This window comes from Rhododendron vialii, chromosome 10a (genome assembly GCF_030253575.1).
Source record: "Rhododendron vialii isolate Sample 1 chromosome 10a, ASM3025357v1".
NCBI lineage: Eukaryota > Viridiplantae > Streptophyta > Magnoliopsida > Ericales > Ericaceae > Rhododendron > Rhododendron vialii.
Genome location: NC_080566.1, coordinates 26,536,987 through 26,557,580, shown reverse-complemented (window position 1 = coordinate 26,557,580; position 20,594 = coordinate 26,536,987). Strand labels below are relative to the sequence as shown.

At 39.9% G+C, this 20,594-nt stretch overlaps 2 protein-coding genes across 2 annotated transcripts; one reads left to right on the top strand and one right to left on the bottom strand.

Annotated features, from left to right (window-relative positions):
- Window positions 1-10,627: 10,627 nt before the first annotated feature.
- On the top strand, window positions 10,628-15,865 carry LOC131303059 (uncharacterized). The gene is made up of 4 exons (XM_058329849.1): window positions 10,628-10,649; window positions 11,303-11,550; window positions 15,161-15,370; window positions 15,478-15,865. The coding sequence occupies exons 1-4, from the start codon at window positions 10,628-10,630 to the stop codon at window positions 15,595-15,597; spliced, it is 600 nt and encodes a 199-aa protein (XP_058185832.1). The 3' UTR covers window positions 15,598-15,865.
- An 833-nt stretch (window positions 15,866-16,698) lies between these two features.
- Window positions 16,699-18,123, bottom strand: LOC131303610 (uncharacterized). Its single transcript, XM_058330560.1, has 2 exons — window positions 17,856-18,123; window positions 16,699-17,745 (listed from the first exon to the last, which is right to left on the bottom strand). Exons 1-2 carry the CDS (start codon window positions 18,018-18,020, stop codon window positions 16,753-16,755), a joined length of 1,158 nt encoding a protein of 385 aa, XP_058186543.1. The 5' UTR covers window positions 18,021-18,123; the 3' UTR covers window positions 16,699-16,752.
- Window positions 18,124-20,594: the final 2,471 nt, after the last annotated feature.

The window sequence follows — 20,594 nt, the reverse complement described above, 5'->3', positions numbered from 1 at the left end:
CGTTACCTGTTCGGGCTGGGTAAGTGGTGTTGAGAACAGATTTCCTAGTGGTCGATGTTCCTTCTTCCTATAACGCGATTATAGGGAAGACATGGTTGCACAAGATGAGAGCAGTCTCTTCGACTTATCACCAGATGGTGAAATTCCCAGGTTCAAATGGGATTCAGGTACTTAAAGGCAACCAGAAGGTGGCACAACAGTGTTTGATTTCCATCATCAAAACAGCCCCAAAGGTCCACCATGTTCATACATTAGAAGTACCAGATCAACCAACTATCGAGGATGTTGGAAGAAGTCCAGCTGAAAAAGTGGTTGAAGGATTGGAGAAGATTCAGATCAACGAGACTGATCCTGAAAGATATTTTTTAATTGGAGAATCACTACCGGCAGACGAAAAGGCTGAATCGATAAGATTTCTAAAAGAGTATATTGATGTTTTTGCATGGGTGCCAGAGGAAATGCCCGGGGTGGAAGCAGATGTGATCTGTCACCATTTAAACATTGACCCTCAGCACAAGCCGATCATTCAGAAAAAACGAAGGGCAGCCGTGCAGCATATAGATGAAGTGATTGAGGAGGTCGACCGTTTACTGGAGGCCAAAGCAATACGTGAAGTCTATTACCCAGAATGGTTATCCAACACCGTTGTGGTGAAGAAAAAGAATGGGAAGTGGCGTGTCTGTGTGGACTTCACAGACCTAAACAAAGCGTGCCCTAAGGATAGTTTTCCTTTGCCCAGGATTGACCAATTGGTTGATGCAACCTCTGGATAGGAGCGAATGAGTTTTCTCGATACATATCGAGGATATCATCAGATTGCTATGTTTGAACCTAATCAAGAGAAGACTTTATTTAGCACACCTCGAGGGTTGTATTGCTACAGTGTTATGCCGTTTGGGCTGAAGAATGCTGGGGCAACATACCAAAGACTTGCAACCATCATGTTCAAGAAGCTCATTGGAAAAGCTTTGGAAGTTTACATAGATGATATGGTGGTAAAGAGTCGAGAAAAAGGAGGGCATATTACTGACTTAAAAGAAGTGTTCGAAATCTTAAGGAAGTATAAACTAAAACTCAACGCCTCGAAGTGTGCGTTTGGAGTTGGTTCAGGAAAGTTCCTGGGCCATTTGGTAACCATGAGAGGGATAGAGGCAAACCCCGATCAGATTGATGCCCTACAAAGACTACAGAGTCCCAAAACTACCAAAGAAGTCCAGAGGCTGACTGGAATGGTAGTAGCACTTAACAGATTCATCAGCAGGTCAAGTGATAAGTGCAGACCCTTTTTTCAGTTACTAAAAAAGAGAGAGGGATTCGAATGGGGAGCAGAATGTGAGCTAGCCTTCCAGGACCTAAAGAAGTACCTGGCAGAACCCCCACTTTTGTCAACTCCACAGTTAGGTGAGTCTTTAATTCTGTACTTAGCTGTTTCCGAGCATGCAGTAAGTGCAGTCCTGTTAAGGGATTTGGGGATCGAACAAATCCCTATTTATTATGTTAGCAAGACATTGTTGGATGCAGAGACGAGATATCTGCCTTTAGAAAAACTTGTCCTGGCACTTAGGACAGCCACAAGGAAATTGCCACGCTACTTCCAAAGCCATAAGGTTATGGTTTATACTGAGTTTCCATTAAAATCGTTGCTACGAAAAGCAGACTTTTCGGGAAGGATCTCGACATGGTCCGTGGAGTTAAGCCAGTACGATCTTGAATATCAGCCACGCACAGCAATCAAAGGCCAAGTGTTGGCTGATTTTGCGGCAGAATTTTCACCCACTGTGGCTCCCCTACCTCCTACGAGAAAGGAACAGGTGACTGAGACATCATCCATGAAGGATCAACCTTCAGCCGAACAGGATCCCACGGAGTGGAAGCTATTCGTTGACGGATTAGCATGTAATACTGGTTCTGGAATTGGGGTAGTCCTGTTTCCTCCTCGAGGAGTTCTGATTGAACTATCTGTTCGGCTTGGATTCAGTGCAACGAATAATGTAGCTGAATATGAGGCACTCCTGGCTGGATTGAGGAGTGCAAAAACCCTTAAAGCAGAACGGGTTAGGGTGTATTGTGATTCCCAGCTTGTGGTGAATCAGCTGTCCGGCGAGTATGAAACTCGAAATGAAAAGATGTTGGCTTACGTGCAGGTAGCCAAGGACTTGCTTGATACCTTCGAAAGGGTATATATTGAGCAAATTAGTTATGGACAGAATGCTCATGCAGATTCTTTAGCTTGGTTGGCTGCAGCTGTACCAACTGAGTTTAAAAGAAAGGTGTCAGTCGAATATCTGAATAAGCCGAGCATTGGGAGGAGTGAAGACTTAGTCTTGGACATGAACCAAGGACCAAGTTGGATGGACCCAATCATGGAGTTTTTACGAGACGAGATACTCCCTTCTGACAAAAAGGAGGCCCTCAAGATAAGGGTCAAATCTGCCAGGTTTTGGCTGTCTCCAGAGGGTAAGTTATACAGAAAATCCTTTACAGGCTCATATTTACTATGTGTACATCCCGAGATGGTGCAAAAGTTTCTTCATGAAATCCACGAGGGAACATGTGGGAGCCATGCTGGAGGGAGATCCATTGCCCACCGAGCAATTACTCAAGGCTACTAGTGGCCACACATGCAAGAAGATGCAAAGGTGTATGTGAAGATTTGTGAGAAGTGTCAAAAATTCTCACCAATGATTCGAACACCCGCCGAGGATCTGGCGCCTTTGACAAGTCTCTGGCCTTTTGCTCAATGGGGGATGGATATCGTGGGACCATTGCACAAAGCAACTGGGAATCAAAAATTCCTGCTTGTAGCAACTGACTATTTTACAAAGTGAATTGAGGCAGAACCACTGGCCAAAATCACTGAACCTATGATAGAAAGGTTCGTGTGGAAAAGCATCATCACTCGCTTTGGGGTCCCTTATTCATTGATCACAGACAATGGATCCTAATTTCAGAAGAAATTCACGGCTTTTTGTGCCCAGTATGGAATAAGAAATTATTATTCCACCCCAGCCTACCCTCAGAGTAATGGGCAAGCAGAGGCGTCTAATAAAACTATCATTGATGGAATTAAGAAAAGACTGGACAAGGCTAAGGGAAAGTGGCCTGACGAGTTACCATTAGTGCCGTGGGCTCACCGAACAACGCCTAGGAGGTCTACGGGAGAGACCCCCTATTCATTGGCCTATGGAACAGAGGCTGTCATACCTCTGGAAGTGGGTCTGCCGACCAACAGGACCGTTTTGGTTTAAAGTGGAGGCAATGACAGGGCCCTTCAAATCGAGCTTGATCTCGCCGAGGAGAGTAGAGAAAATGCCTTGGTACATCTTGCTTCTTACCAAGAACAGCTGATGAAAAGCTACAACAAGCATGTTCATCCTCGAGAATTTGGTGTTGGGGACCTCGTGCTACGAAAAGTGCTCGGCAACACCAAGGTGGCCAACGAAGGCAAGCTGGGGGCCAACTGGGAAGGCCCGTATAGAGTAACTGAGATTGTAGGCATAGGAGCCTATAGATTGGCAGATTTGGATGGTGATCCAATCCCAAGGCCTTGGAATGTTCATAATCTACGAAAGTTCTTTGTTTAGAAGTATTAAAATCTGTCTTAGATTTGCACTACGTGATTGTGTGGGAATTACGAATATAATTTCCTTGTTCTAGTTTTGATTATTTTAGTTGCAAAGGGTACGAATAACGCCCACTTGAATTTTGCAAATTATGAATCAAATCATTTTTTAGTATACATACTGTGTTCTTGGTATTTGTTTAAAAAATACGAACTACGAGATTAGTTTCCCTCATTCGTATTAGGGAGCAGGGTATATATAAACGAACACGTATGCCTTGTTTAAAAGTACGTATGCCTTGTTTAAGTACGTGAAACTTAAACGAACACGTATGCCTTGTTTAAATACGTATGCCTTGTTTAAGTACATGAAACTTAAACGAACACGTATGCCTTGTTTAAAGTACGTATGCCTTGTTTAAGTACGTGAAACTTAAACGCAAGTATGATCCTTTAAGTACGTGAAACTTAAAACACTTGTATGAAATTTACAGTACGAGATACTTGTAAAAGTTTATTTGTGTGGCTTAAAGCATAACGAAATTATGTTAAGCCACACTAATTCAAGTACGTGAAACTTAAATTTGGTTGAGTACGTGAAACTTCACACATGTATGATTGTTTGTAAACAGTCTGTTGCAACAATTTTAAATACGTAACGCTTAACATATTTTCAAGTACGAAACACTTAAAACGGTATGTGATACTTGACGGTTACAATACAAATATGAAATAAACTTGTATACAGTAAGAGACACTGAGAACCAAATGATTTTAAGTACGAGCAACTTAGAATCAATACAAGCAATTATGTTTGTAACGTTTGCTAAAAAGTACGAAACACTTATGCAAACAAATGATGATCAAAATACGAAATATTTAGATTGCATCCAAACAGATACTCCAAAACGAGGGGAGCCGAGCAAATATCTAAAGTTATGCCACATAGGGCCAAATACCTATTTTAAAATAAAGTATTGATAATTCTGGTGCCTCACAGGGCCAAAAGAAGCTTACAGTCACGCAGGACCAGCCAGATAGTTTAAATCGAAAAAGGAACACAAAGCCCTACCTATTTGCTATCTCAATCCAGGTTCTGAACTTCTGGAGGGACGTCAGCCTCAGCTAAAACAGCAGCAGCCGTATTTTCCTTTGGGAGGACAATCTCAGTGGTCACTTCCTGAACAGCAGATTGCTCAACATCATTTTGAGATTCTACCTGTATTTCTTCATCAACGTTTGCAAAGTCATCGATTTGCTGGTCAACATCATCGGTTGGGGCTGCCACTTAGCGGCTTGGTAGCTCGTTCTCCACCCATAGGGGGGAATCCTCGGCAACCCCCACCTTTGTCAGACACGTCTCCCAGCAAGATGCCCAGATCTGGTCTTGAATGGCTGGCATTTGCTCCACATAGCTGGTCGTCGTAGCCTCGAAACCTTTTTGGTAGCCATCTTCGAAAGCAGCTTTTTTGGTTTGCTCTATCTCAACCAAAGCATGGTTGAGGCTGTCTTCAGCAGCTCCAAGCTTGTCTTTTGCCTCTACAAAGTCTGCTTTGGCTTTGTCTCTTTCCCTCTCTAGTCTAGTGATCGTACGGAGCAGCCTGGTGTTGTTATTCAGCAACGTGATTCTCTCATTATCACCATCTTCAAACTTCTGGCCCAAAGTGACCATTTTTTGAATGAACTGGCAAAACACCGAACAGTAAGTAATGGGTATATCCATACATGAAAAGTGGTATACGAAATATACATAATAACTTGTATGGAAAGCTCAAAATCACATTACCTTGATACCACTGACGAGTCCGGTGGAGACAAGCCGATCAGATGTGGCCTCGGACTCCTTTTGCATATCAACCAGAAGTAGTAAACCTTGTGCAAGGGCGAGTGCTGTCTCCGAAGAGCTGGCGCTATCCCCAATATAAACAGGCCGATCACCCCTAATGAGATTGGGGGCCCAGCTTTGAGGAAGCACCTGAATGTTTGGTGAAGAAGGCTGCTGGACCGAAGCAGTGGCGTCTCCAGTTTCTTCACTCCTGGGACGTTTGTCACGGTGAGCATCGACAGCCTCATGGGAACTATCGTGTTCCCGAGGAGAAGATGAGGATCGTGTTGATCCCCCCTATTACGACGAGATCGTGGGGGGGGCGCCAGTTGATGCCACCCTATTGGTAGCACCACGCCTTCGTATGGAGACGGTTAGAAGAGTACTGAGATCAATTGGTTGACGAGACATTGTACCTGATGTTGGGGGAGATTGAGAGTAGCCCGGAGGATGATTGACTGGTACTGCAAAGAGGAACGGGCTGTTGTTCGGGGATAACTGGCCTGTGTTCAGATCTTCTGAGTACCACTCGTGTTTGAGGAATGCCTTCAGGAATAGCAAACTCACCTGGCTGTCCAGCAAGGGTAACACCTGCTTGCAGTCTTGAATTACGTGTTCGGGGAGCAGTGGAGGTGGAAGCGGTACTGGTGCTGGGGTGAGCGAGCCGTCTGTCGATAACCCCTCTATACGAAGGATCGTATCCCAGAAGCACTTCTGCGTTACGACCCCGACCAGCTGTAGAAGTACCAGGTTCGCCTTTATATTTGAGGATTTTGTTGATGTCCTCTGTTCGGACGTAGCTAAGCTCTCGTCTAGGACGTTTGTTGACGTTTTCAGCTGCAAGATCGGAGTTATAAAACCAAAATTAGACACATAGAAAGCTACGAGAAAGCAGTAAACGAACAAATTACAAAGATCAAAAAATAAGGAGCATACGTGGGTATCCCCATATATGGAGGCAGTGGAGACCCACCACCTGACCATCCTCTCCTAGTGGCTCAAAGGCTTCAGTGACGTAAAGGAAATCGATCTCATGATCCCGAGCAGAGTCTGGCAGGTTTAGCACGAGACGCTTGTCGGCCCTTCTAACTTTGAAGTAATAAGTGTTATATTCAGGGTTTAGTACAATACTGTACCACCACTGAATATCCCAAATTCCTAACTGGGTTACCAGAATCCTATTCAAAGCTATTACACCCATTATCAACCTAAAGACGTTTGTTGATACTTGCATGGGGGTAAGACGATACCAGTTTAGGATCTGGCGGAGTAATGGGTGAAGGGGAAATCGGACTCCGCCTTCGACGATGGCCACAATAGGGATACACATTCTATCCCATGAGCCACCGTCCCTATCTGCCCCTAGAGGGGCGAGTTCGAGTCCTACGTTATCAGGAATGCTATACTCAGACCTAAATGCCGCCGTGGCAGTTGGGGTTTCACAAAGTTTCCTAAATTTACTGGCTCTAGGAGGATTTTCATTAACATCCGCCATGGATATATTCGAAGAAAAAGTTAAAACCGGGAATGGGTGGAAATTGAAACCCTAGAAACGCCCCACGAATCTGAGAATGGAAACCTCAGATGGAAACCTAAGCAGAAGAAATGGAGTAAGAACGAGGATCTTACAAGGATATTGTGACGATTTCCTGATAAGCAATCGAAATTTGCAGATGACGGCGATGGCAGATGGCGGGATGTTTTTACCTGGTTTCTAGAGAGAGAAGGAGCGAGTTTTGGGTGAGAAACCCAAAATGAGCCCTTTTCTGGGGTTTAAGGGTGAGAAACGGAGACGAAGCGTCTCCTCTTATGTCGTTACAGGATAAAGTAACGGAAAGCAGAGTTCGTTCTGACGCCGTTTCATAGAACGTCAGTTCGAAATTAATGATAGGCATACAATACGTGCCACATGGAGTCATTACCCCGAAATGGTATAATGACAGAGGCGCCAAAAGGCATCAATAACATATTGAAATTATGACTGCACGGGATCAGAAGAGTCAGGTCTAAATAAAATTCTGTTTCTAAGCATCATATATTGCCCCCGAACAGTGGTAAATAGATGAAGCTGGGGAGCAATTGTAGGGAGGTATTCCCGAGCACATACATTTAGTTGCCGAACACGTGATGTTTGGGAGCACGTGGTGAATACGACTGGAATTATCGCCGGGCAGTATGAAGAACAGCGATATGGACCAAGGATATGTGAAGCCCTTGGTCCATGCAATCTGTTCGGCTAAATAAAGGCCAATGACATGACAAGTCACTGGTGTAAACTATCTGCTCGGCAGATAAGAGACATTCTGATTACGTTTGGACCAAGTTACATGTGAAGTCCTTGGTCCAGGTAGTCTGTTCGGCAACGAGATCGCCGAACAAGGAAAGAACTCTAATCAATTGTTGGAGCATGGGGAACATTCTGGAAGAATCTAGAAACAATGGTATTCCGTTAAGGAATAAGATCCCAGGAATATAAGATCTGGGAAAGATACCCAATGAGAATGGGATGTCTGGCCAGTAAAGGAAAAAGAATCCTAAAAGGACTCCTTTCTATTAAACTGATAAAGGAAACGAGAATCCTTGATATCCTGGGTTTCCTATACGAGTTGGGAATCCTATGGCAATAGGGATGCTTGGGCGCCAAGCATCCGAATGTCTATATAAACAGAGTAAGCCTAGAGGTAAAAGGTACGCAATACACTGTATTCTTATTACTTTCCTACTGATAATTAGGGTTTGATTTCTAGTACGTGATACTAACAAAGGCATCGGAGGGCCTTTGCCACCAGAGGCAAAGGTGCACTCACCCCCTGTCCATTTTGCAGATTAGAGTTCAGACGACGAGTTAGGGTTCCGGTGAAGAGGAACGAATAAGCCGTTGCAATCCAGTTGATCCGAAGTACCAATTGTTTTCATCCCCCTACAGAAACAAGCAAAGCAAGTATATCCAAACCATTTCATGGATTTCGCATTCTTCTTATTCCTACAAGATTAATAACAGTACACCAATACGCAAAGTATAAAAACGTGTCCTAATCGTATGGGCAAAAGTACTTTCAACTTAGCACCGAAAGATGACTTTGAGTTGAGTACTTTGGTAGAGTAGATGATGAGCTCTTCATTTGGTGAAGGTTCAAATCCAAGTCCCAATCCCCACTCTCCTTTTCCTAGGATAGTATAGATTAGAATTTTCTTGGATTTAAAAAACAAACTTGCAATACTCCATCTGTCAGTTGACTAGTTTTCCTTCCAACAAAAAAGGAAGAAGAAAAAAGTCAAAAACCATATGAAAAAAGTCTGGCCTCTAATGCAAATTCTTAATTCCTTACAAATATCTTTTAAATTTGATTTTGTGGTTATTTACTTTAAAAGAAGTTATAGATATGTTTGCTGTAACTTTTTAAAAAGTGAGAATAAAATTTTAAACTCTTTGGTAAAGAATATAAGTTGTAGAATAACTTACTATCAACTGAATGGCTACATTGTTCGTAACTATTCTATAGAAGTACAGTTGAATTAAGTAATTTTTTTTTTCAAATGTGTTTTCTCTGCTCCAACTAAGCCAAATAGGTTGGTTTTTTTTTTTTAACAGCAAAAAAATTTGATTAATCTTGAAAATGTTACAAGAGCAAGGAAATAGCATTATACTCAAGGAACAATCATCTGCCAATCTGAGACCCAAAACCTACGATTGGCAAGAAGCCAATCAAGGACACCCTTTGGGCCGAAACCCACCTAAAATGGCCGAAGCCCAAATCCCAATGGGCCTAAAAAACCCAAGTATTACAATTAGCTCAAACAAGACCGCCCAAACAAGGTTCAGCTCCCGTCCAGTAAGGTATACGATCCAGTCCTGGCCAGTCGGCCATTTTCCAGCTAACGTTGGTTTTGTTTGATGATCAGATCCGTTCATATTGTAGATCTCGTCGAGACACATAATTATGTTAAAAATCATGTCCATCGAATATCATTTAATACACGATCGGAACACATTTATTTTGGACAAATGGATGAAAGGGGTTCCAATCTCGACGAGATATACAATATGAACGGATTCGATCATCGAACAAAACCGACGTTAGCCAGAAAATGACCGACTAGTCGGGACTGGACAGTAGGCCTTACTGGACAGGAGCTGAACCAGCCCAAACAGCCCCCATCAACCCTATAGCCCCATCAAGCCAAATAAGTTAGTACTACAACTATAAGAGATCACTATAATCTTATATTTTTGGATCAAATAAGCTAAAAAAGTTAAATGAGTGATTAGTCAAATTTCCAGTTAGGCCTGTTCTATATGCAACCCATAATTTACTAGTACATACAACCCAATTGCTAAATAAAACCCACCCCCAATTCGTATTTAAAACAATTTACTTTTATCTGCGAAGCCTTCTTGAAAAATAAATACTTATTTATAATTTTTAAACTTCGAAATAATGTATTTATGAAAATTAAAGATGATATATTGTGAAGGCTTATCGAAAACTTAAAAATAATTTTTAAACTTATTTTCTAAGAAAGTTTAGTGGAACGGGGCCAAAGTTAAAATTAACAAATGGCAGATTTCTTTCATCATGAAAGTAGCCCTGCTCTGCTAGCAAAAATCAATATTTATTTTTTAAATAAAAAATGATGTGTTATGAGAAAATGATCTGTCTTGTAAAGCAGAAAGTAAATACTTAAAAGATAAGAACCTTAGCAGAACGGGGCCAAAGTCCTTTTCTCCCTTACTTTCCTCTCATTTAATTTCTAGAGCCAAACAAGAGAAAGAAACATGGTACTTTCTTCATAGTTTCCCTTAAGTTCCGCTAAGCTTTTTGGTTTATTTTTTAGGCATTTTGTTTTTATTAAAAAAATGTGTTTGTTAGTTTCATATGCAAATTTTTTTGGACTATGGATTTGTCTCGACGAGAGAAATCAGAAAATTAAAAAAAATTACTTTTTTCTTAATAGTTTTAGAAATATCTAAGATAAAGCCCAAAAGTTGGATTTTTGGAAAAATATTTAGGTAAAAGTATTTTTTTTTATTTTCCGAACCTTTTTGTCAGCACGAATCAATAATTGACAAAAGTTTAGTGCAAAACTAACGAATACAATATTTTTTATATAAGTACAAAACTTTAAAATAAAAAACCAGAAAGCTTAGCCGTAGTTTCCTCTTAGACATTTTTTATTCTTTTTTTGCTTTTCCTTCTGCAAGTTCCAAATAAAGATACAGGGAGAATTACCGGCACGTAATGGTGGTCAGTGGACTTAGAGGTTATTCGGCATAATAAATTAAGTGGCTTATTTTATTTTGTTCTTATTCAATTTTTTTTTCGCATTTGTTAGTTTTTTGTCATGACGAAAGGATCTAAAAAGTAAAATTACGATCAAAATCCATTTTTTTAATAAAGACGAAAAAATTAGCTTATTGGCTTATTTTTGTCTTTATTCAAAAAATTTAGATTTTGATCGTAATTTTTTACTTTTTAAATTCCTCTTGTTATGACAAAGTAACAATCCACAAAAATTGACGAAAAATTAACAAATGCAAAAAAAAAATTGAATAAGGTGAAAAAAATAAGTCACTTATAGCTTATTAAGCTAAACAATCCATTAATTTCCACTTTGATGGTGCAATTTTAAAATCCCCAATACATGACATCTATAATAATATTGAGCAAGACATGGTTTAACATAATTTTTTCAGACCATTCTACTACCTAATCATCTATAATACTAAGATTTTTTTTTTAAATTTCCGTCCTAATCTTTTTTTTTTTTTTGTGGAGAAGAAAAGAAACTGGTAGTATAATTTTTTTATTTTTTCTCCATACTTCCAGATTTATAGGCATGAAAAAAAGAGAGGAGCCATTTCAACATAGGATAGGATTTTTTTACGACGGTGAGATCTCCTCCACTGCGAACAGACCTCCAAACAGCGAACCAGAGATTAAAACCTCTCTCTCTCTCTCTCTCTCTCTCTCTTGAAACCACAAACCGCGAAACCCCAAACTTTGAAACCCTAGGTTTTCAGATTAGAGATGCTCCGGCAAGGTTGAAGCTCAGGCCGCAATCCCTCTATCGATCTCCGGCGGCGAACCTTCTCTCCGACCAGTTTTTCAAATTTCTAGATTTTTTGATTTCCGACGGGTTCAAGCTTTCCGGCGACTTTCAGGTAACTCCGGCCTTCCACTTTCTGGTACAAGTAGTTTGTTTTGGTGAGCTGTCAATTATCCATCTTTGCAACTAGGGATGGATATACCCATCCCCACATCCATCAAAGTCATTTTGCATCTCCTTTTCAATCCCCCGTTGGAGACCAGGTTTTGGCATTTGGGGATGGAAAATGACTAACCATCCCCCATTGGACTTTCTCTGAGTGTGTGTGTGTAAAATATTTGTACAAGCGTGTGGTTATATATTAATTGTTCTACTACCCACCATCTCCTTCTCTCTCTCTCTCTCTCTCTCTCTCTCTCTCTCTCTCCTAGCACCCAGCCGCCAGAGCGTTTCTTCCCAGTTCTCTCTCTTTCCAGAGATTTGTAGTCTTCTCCTTTTACCCAGATCATCGAACAATACAATTACGTATAAATTCGTTCATTGAAGTTCAATCGAACATGAGCGGTGCTGAAGAGCTTAGCATAGAAGAGCTCGCTTCAAATCTCTGTACCTTCTACTGGTCTTTACTCTCTCTCTCTCTCTCTCTCTCTCTCTCTCTCTCTCTCTCTCTCTCTCATATATATATATATATATTTGTTTGTGTTGATTATGTAGGTAGATACATACTTGGAGCTTTGTGTATTTGCATATACCCTTGGCCTCTTCATTATTCTGGGAATATATCTTTTTTGAACTCGTCAGGAATGTAATTGGGAGCCTATTGAAATAGTTCAATTCAAATAAGAGGGTTTGTTTGGGACAAATCCCTGTGCAATAAAAGTTGAGAAACCTTTAGCTGATTTTGCTTCAATTCTGCAGACAAGCTGATTTTGACCTTGCTCTGCCTCAGTGAAACCTTGCTGTTCTAATGAGGCTACATACTAATGCATTTGCTTCCTAGTTGCTTCTAGTCATTAGCTGCATTATCCCCATGAGTATACTTGCTACTAGAAATTGGTAAAGACTACTTCTTGGATTTGTGTGAAACCAGAGAAGGAAAAATAGGGATTTGCCTAGCGAACATGGCTGAAAATGGTGCTTGAAGATATTTGTTTAGTTAACATGACTGTAGGGTTGATAAACGAGCCGAACGAGCCTAGCAGCTGGTTAATCAAGCTTGGTTTGGAAACTTAACAAGCTTCAAAAATACGATATTTAAGCTTAGTTTGTTTGTGAGATGAGCCAATCTCAAACGAGTTTTGATCAAGCTGTACATGAGCTGATGAGTAGCTTCAATTTTTTATACATCAAAAGCCGAACAAGCTACTAACAAGAAGGCGATTAGTTGCTTGTTCGAGCTTGGTTTCACACTTTAACGAGCTTCAAGACGTGTTCATGTTTGGCTTGTTCATGCAATTAACTGATCTTGAATGAGCGAATACAAACTTGAACTTGAGTAGCTTGGTTTGTTTAGCAGCCCTACGTGACTGAAAATAGTGCTCAGAGATTTGGCTAAGTGAACGATGCTGAAAATAGTGCTCCTATCTTGATCTAGGATGAAGGTCCTCCGACCTTTGGCTTTCCTATGGGCTCCCACACCACTCATGAGACTCTAGGTGGATCACCTATTTTTGTTATTGACACTAGCTCTATAAAAGAGGAAAAAGTACACCCAGTTTAGTCCACATTGATATGGGTTTGGGAAGGGAAGATTGGGTACAGATCTAATCTATATTTATATTTGCTCCTTACTCGAATAACCCCGAATAAGCTGGCAATCTCAATCTAGTGGTTTGGTGACGAGCAATTTTTTGCTGAACCATGGGGTTAGCGTTTTGGTTACAAGATTTGCGTCTTTGCGTGCTTGTAGCTCCTGCTCCTGGAATTGAGTTTCCGTTGTAGTAATAAGCGAGGTTACGAGAGGTGAAGTAAGGCCATAACTCCTTTCTAGGCTCCATATATGTGCATGCAATTATTGTGGATCTTGGGTGTCTCTTATTAGTCTTCACTGAATGATGGTCCACCACCTCAAGCGCGCCTCTTCCGTACTCTTAGAAAGTGATAACAAATGATTTCCATTACCAAATGGAATTAACATTTCAAGCTAGTTGATAGTTGTTCCCTGGTTGCACCAAAAGTACGGTTACCTCCACTGTCTTGTGAATATTTTCTGGGTATGTCATGGAAGTGGTGATTTCAAAACTGCACGCCATGTATTGGTAAAATGACCTAGTCTCCTCTTCTGTCCCGTAATTCTCCCTATAAGGTTTGAGTGCTGGTAACTTTTTCCCCCAAGTGCATATAAATAAATATATTCAGTTCACTAAACAAGATATATTAGTTGTTGTGCCTTCCTCTATTTACATATACTTGCTATGTGCAATACAGTATAGCAAAAATTTTTTTAATTACAGTGTAGCGAACGACAACTATGGATTGTTGTTTTCTCTTAAGTAAAACAATGTTGTAGAATATTTTGATTGAGTGAAATAAAAATACTGGCTTTCTTTATTGTGCTATGGGACTTTATTATGCGTTATTCCCTTACAGCTTGTAAGTGCATAAAATAGAATGGAAAATAAAAATGCGACTTCTATTGTGATAGTAAAATGTTGTCACTATACTGAAACTATTTTAGTGACAGCCAAATATTGTCACAAAAGATAAGAGGATATCCTTTCTGGAGCAAATTTTAGTGACGACTTGTGTTTGTAGTGACATAATATCCGACCATTGGTGACAGCAGATGTTGTCACAAAAGGCATATCTTTAATGGCAACTTAGTGTCACTAAAGGAAGTAAGCATTTGTGACAAATTTCAAATGTGTTATTATATACTTTTACCAACACATCTATAGTGACATCTCTGTGACGATAACCTTATTGTCACTAAAACCTTTAGTGACAACATTTCAACTATTAGTGATGAATTTTTGGCGCCATTATAGCCCTTCTGTGCTTCCATTTTTTCTTGACAATAATTGACACTATAATTCTTTGCTATGGCTATGGTTATATTGATTTGGGCGTGTTGTTTGCTATGCATCTCATTTCAAATAAGTGCATCAGGATAACATCGATTGACCGTAAAATGCTAGTCCATAAAACTATATTCTCAGTATTGTTTCTTCATGTACTTGTGCCAGAGAGCTATCCTCTTAGTAGCACATGAGGTCCTTCAATTATCTAATGCCCCCACACTTGCATAAGCCATTACGATCGAGAGAAATAGGATTATAAGTACTATTGACAACTAGGTTAACATCCTCGTTCATTTGAGATACGTCTCTTGTTTTACATGTCTTGGTTTAATTTGTTTAGTTATTTTTTGTGTGTTTGTCGTTTGTCTGTTATTCCTTTTGATTATGTGATCAGTAGCTTGAAATGTGCTTTATTATAAGGTGAAAGTACATAAACACCCCCTCAACTATCTCTTTTTCTCATAAACACCCCCCATATTTAAAAGTGCCCATGAAAACCCCTTCAACTACTCCCGTTATCCATGTGACACCCTTCCGTCTCAGAACCGTTAGTTGGATGGTCACGTCAGTCACATGGGCTTTTTTTGGACATAAATGCCCTTCTCTAGTACTATATCCATCTTGTTCACCAGAGAAACCCAGTGATTCTCTTTCTCCTTTCTCTCTCTAGTCCAGGTGATTCTCTCTCTCTCCTTCTCTCTCTAGCCATGGAAGCTGTCAACAACAGCAACAACAACCGCCATTGCCGTAGCAACAATAGCAACAACTACAGCTCCAGCTCCAACCAAATCCAGAACTGGGGTGATGCTTACTGCGACTGTGGAGAAAAAGCCCCCTCGAGGACTTCAAAACAAATGCGACTTCAAAACAAATGCCAATCCTGGAAGGAGATTCTTGGGTTGTGTGAACTACGAGGTGGGTTAATCCATACAATAATCAAAAAAAATTCTGAATTCGTTGCCCTAATTTCATTTTTTTCTGAAATCTTTGCCCTAATTTCTAGTTTTATAATGGGTTTGTAGGAAGAGAATGCATGCAATTTTTTCATATGGGTTGATCCTCCTCCTTGTCGTAGAGGACTAGAGTATGATAGAAATTTGCAGAACAAGGTCAAAGAGCCGCAGAAGGAGGATATGATCTGAAGAGGTTGAATGAAGTTGCGGAAATGGACAAGGAAAAGATGATGAAGAAGATGGACAAGCTGTGGAGAATGAACCATGAATTGAAGAAGAAAAATGAAATGATGTGGAAATGCACTGTACTGTGTATGGTAGTCATAGGTTTACTCTTGGTAGTTTGATTGGCTAATTGGAAACCCACCTCTGACAGGATGTTGTACCTGCCACGAAATTTTGGTAATGCATTGTACTTTTGTACACTAATGCAATGCAATGAAATATGTGGTTTGTATTTCGTTGAGCATGTGTTCCTATAATGTTGCACAAAGGCAATACAAAATAAGCTTCCACAAAGGCATTACCAGAATAAACACTCCATTACCATCAATGGCTTACAAACACAGTCATTAGCCATACGAAAATAAGTCTTACACAAAGGTATTACAAAAGCACAAGTCATAATCTTTGCACAGAGACAAAACAAAATAAGCCTTCCACAAAGGCATTACCAGAATAAAGTCTTATGCCTTACACAAAGACATTGGCAAAATAAAGTACTTGATTTTGAGGCATTACGAAAAGCCTTTAGCCATTCAAAAGGCATTACAAAAAGCCATTAGTCATTCAAAAGGCATTACAAAAAAACAAGCTATCTACTTCAGTCACTTACAAGTCATTTTGAGAGGAAATAGTAGTCACAACTTTTCCATTCCTAGCGAGGCGAGTCTTGGTGCAAACTTTGATGGTGCAGTACTTGATTGTTGACTGAAAAACCAACCTTTACCAACTTTTTTCAATCTCTTGGAACCCTAACAAAATACACACACAAGTACCACATAAGTCATAGGCATTAGTACAGTAAATTGAAGGTGACTCATGCACACAATTAAGTAAAGTAATTGGAAGCATAACAAACACATAACAGTATCACAAAATACACACACAAGTACCACATAAGTCATACACACCTGGTTCTGTTGTGGTTGGTCAACTGCCTTTCTTTTACCACTTGCCACAGTTCCCCCAATTGCCAGAGAACCACCTGTTGCCACAGAACCACTTGCCACAGTTCCTCCCACAGTCCCAATCCTAGTCCTAGTTCCTCTTCCTTTTCCTCTACCAGTTCCTCTTCCCCTTCCCCTTCCTCTGCCAACAGACCCACTTCTGCTTTCTTTTGGCTTACCAGCGTGGCACACCACCTTCAAACCTAGCCTTCTGTTTTCCATAGTACTTGCCCTTATGTTTAACCCAACTGCCTTGTGGTGTTTTATAAGTCTTTACATTGTGCCCATATTGCCCACATTGTCTGCACATGGTAGTAGTACTATGCTTCCTAGTCTTGAAAGGATTATTGGGCTCATCCTCTCCTTTTCTCCTAGCCTTCTTTGGCCTCCCAATTGGCACTCTTAAAGGTGGAGGCATTATTGGATCATACTGAGTTTGTGGCCATAAGCTTTTATCTAGTATTGGTTTCATCATATGGCTGTAAGTCCTAACAAATGTATCAGTTGTGTAAGCCTCATTGACATAATCTTCAGGCTGTGCCTTGTGAGCTATGATGGCTGCACATCCATGAATGTAAGGAATTCCAGTCAGATCCCACCTTCTACAAGTGCAAGTGTGCTCCCCAATATCAACCACAAAGGTTTTGTCTACACTAGTCACCTTAAATAATGTCCCTCCTGAGTAAATCACATTTACTGTTCTTACATTCACCTTTTTCATCTCAACACACTTACTAATATTTGGGCACAACCTACCCTTGAACTTCTTACTGTATTCAAGTCTTTCCACATACCTTACCATCAGTTGTCTCCTAATTGTCTCTACTAGTGTGAGTATGAGCATCTCCCTTGCTTCTTTTATCCAAGTATTGAACCCCTCACTCATATTGTTATCCATTTTGTTAACCTTGGACCTAGGGTGGTAGTAGGCTCTAGCCCAAACCTCTTTTTCCTCCTGAAGCAGCCACTCATGTGCCTTTTTATCAACACTATACATCTCTGCCATTTTATCATTAAACTCTGGAATTATGTAAATAGAAGCTGCTCTCCAGAACAAATCTTTATACTCTTTTCCTTTGTAGGTCTTGTTGAAATTGGCATACATATGCCTTAGACAAAATCTATGCTCCACATTAGGCATCAATCTTTTAAATGCTTCAACCAAACCCTGCAATCAATCTTTGCAATTAGCACATAAAATAAGGACAGAACAATATATTTCCATAAAATTAACATCAATTTATGTAATTAATAACAAAGAACAATGAATAAGGTTACCTTCTGCCTGTCAGACATGAAACACCATCCCCTCTTCTCAGGTCTTCCTATGATTTGTATCAAATTCTCTAGAAACCAACCCCAACTATCCTTTAGTTCTGCTTCAACAATGGCCATACACAGTGGGTACATTTGGTTGTTGGCATCCCTCCCCATTGCATGCATTAGTTGTCCACCAAAAAGGCCTTTAAGGAAGCATGTATCTAAACCAATGAAAGGTCTATATACAGCAAAGAATCCCTTAGCTTGAGCATCAAAGCATATGAACATCCTTTCAAAAAACACAGTAGAGCCCATCATTTCCACCTCAAGAAGTAGGGGTGTTCAAGAAATCCGCCCGAACCGTAAAACCGGTCCTATCCGGACCAAACCGTCCTATTTGGTCAAGTTCTGCGGTTTTACGGTCAGGTTATGGTTCCAAAAAAATAAAAACCGTTAATTTTGGTTAGGTTACTAGTTCTCAATTAATGAACCATGGTTAGAACCGGACCGGACCGTTTAAAACTAAGATAAATATAGATATACACATGTGTGTGTAATTAAATATGTATTTGAATTTGGTAGGTTAATCTTTTTCTTGCTAAACTTAATTTATTTAGAGATGAAATTTCATTTATTAGGAAAGCTTTTATTTTCTTCTTTCCTTTCCTATTCCAGTAGATTATCTTCCTATTTCTTTAATTTTATGAGTTCATATTTTATGAATAAGTGTTTGGATGCTTATTGGATAGAATCAGAACCGAACCAAAATCGGACTGATCTTGCGGTTTGGTTCTGGTTAGGTTCCATGCATATATTGGTTAGGTTATGGTTCCAATTTTATAGAACCATTTGAAATGGTCCGGTTACTGGTTTTCTAGAGAACCGGATCAATCTGGACCGTGTACACCCCTATCAAGAAGTGCAGGTGACCCTGGGTTTTTGTTGATCAAAATCTGACAATAATCCCTTATTCTCAAGTATTGTTCTTCATGATTCCTCTGGATTTTGTCTAGAGCAACTCTCTTTACCTTGTAAACCTTCTTACAAGACACATCCAACATCCATTCCCTCCTAACATCATTTTTCAGTATCTTGACATTTTTATTTGGTTCATCAGTCAAGTTCTCAATGTACTTGCAAGCTATCCACTTGGGTGTTGCATACTTGTTGATGTATTTCCTAGTACAACAATGGCCAGCATTGATTTTCTTAATTTGGATTGATTTCTCAAAATGCATTGGTGATGCATGTAAGCTAAAACCACACTTCTCTTTGCAAATAACAGTCACCCTAGTAGCTTCATTCTTCAAGTAGGTGTATTCACACCCTTCCCTAATGTGGAACTCTTTAAGAAGAGTTTTGAAGGCATGAACATTAGGGAAAACCATGCCCTCCAAAAGCTTGGGGTTCTTCATATCCTTGTCCTCGTTAAACTCAACTAATTTGTGCTTGCTTATATGGCCACCCTCATCACTCTCATCCTCTGGATTTGATAAACACCCTTGGTCATCACTCTGATCACTAAGTTCTTCTTCCTCATTTTTAATCTTAATGGCAAGCATTTGTTCAACCTCCTCATCATCTTCAGATGACTCATGAAAGCCACTAAAATTGTTGTTATCATCACTGCCCTCATCACTCTCATTACCACATTTCCAATCTCTATCAGAATCATCATCTTTATCATCCTCCAGTGGACCAGCTGGTATTACTCATTCATCAAGCTAAACTATCTTATCAAGGCCAACTATGTCATCAAAGTCAACTAAGTCATCAAGCTAAACTAAGTCATTACCTTGCACAGTAGGGTCAGTCCTAGTCAAAGTAGATCTTCACCATTAGTTTTGTTCTGCACCAACAATGGGTTATGGATATAAATATCAATTACTTTAGAGTTATTGTCCTTGTGCATTGCAAACGTGTCTAATATACTTTTGTCAGAGGTTGGACCCACCAACCCATCATCCATAGTTTGATGTGGACCCTTTTGGTACATCTCACAGATATCTGAATCTAATTATGTGACAACAGCCCTTAAATCAATGTATGACATCAGGTCAGGGTCAATGTCAAGTGGGGTCACATTCCCACCAACATACATTTTTTGGGGTCCCTCAGATAAATACCCTCTATGGTAAAAGAGAAGTGTTACTGTTGGAAAGCCCATTTTAAATTGAAAGGTAAACAAAAAAAGAAGTAGTCAATAATTGTCTTTGTTAGGACAAAGACAGACATGGGAGTTCAAATGAGATGAGTTTTGCATAATTGAGGGGACCATTAGCATACGAAAGCCATTAAAATGCCATACCAAATGCAAAACAACAAAAGCCCCAAGTTTTTTTCGTAACCAAGTCAAAACCCCAATTTTTAATTTGTTCAGACAAAGACAGACAATGGGGATCAAATGAGATGAGTATTGCATAAGGGGGGGGACCAGTAGCATAAAAGGCCATACCAAATGTAAAACAATAAAAGCCCCAAATTTTTTTCGTAACCAAGTCAAAACCCCAATTTTTTATTTGTTCGGACAAAGACAGACAATGGGGATCAAATGAGATGAGTATTGCATAAAAAAGGGGACCAGTAGCATAAAAGGCCATACCAAACGCAAAACAACAAAAGCCCTAATTTAATTTCATAACGTCAAAACCCCAAATTTTTATTATACATATAATACTACTTCCAAGAACCCTAATAATCCAATACAGAATTCATATCATACAAGTGGTGAAATTACACGGAGACCCCCTTATCTCT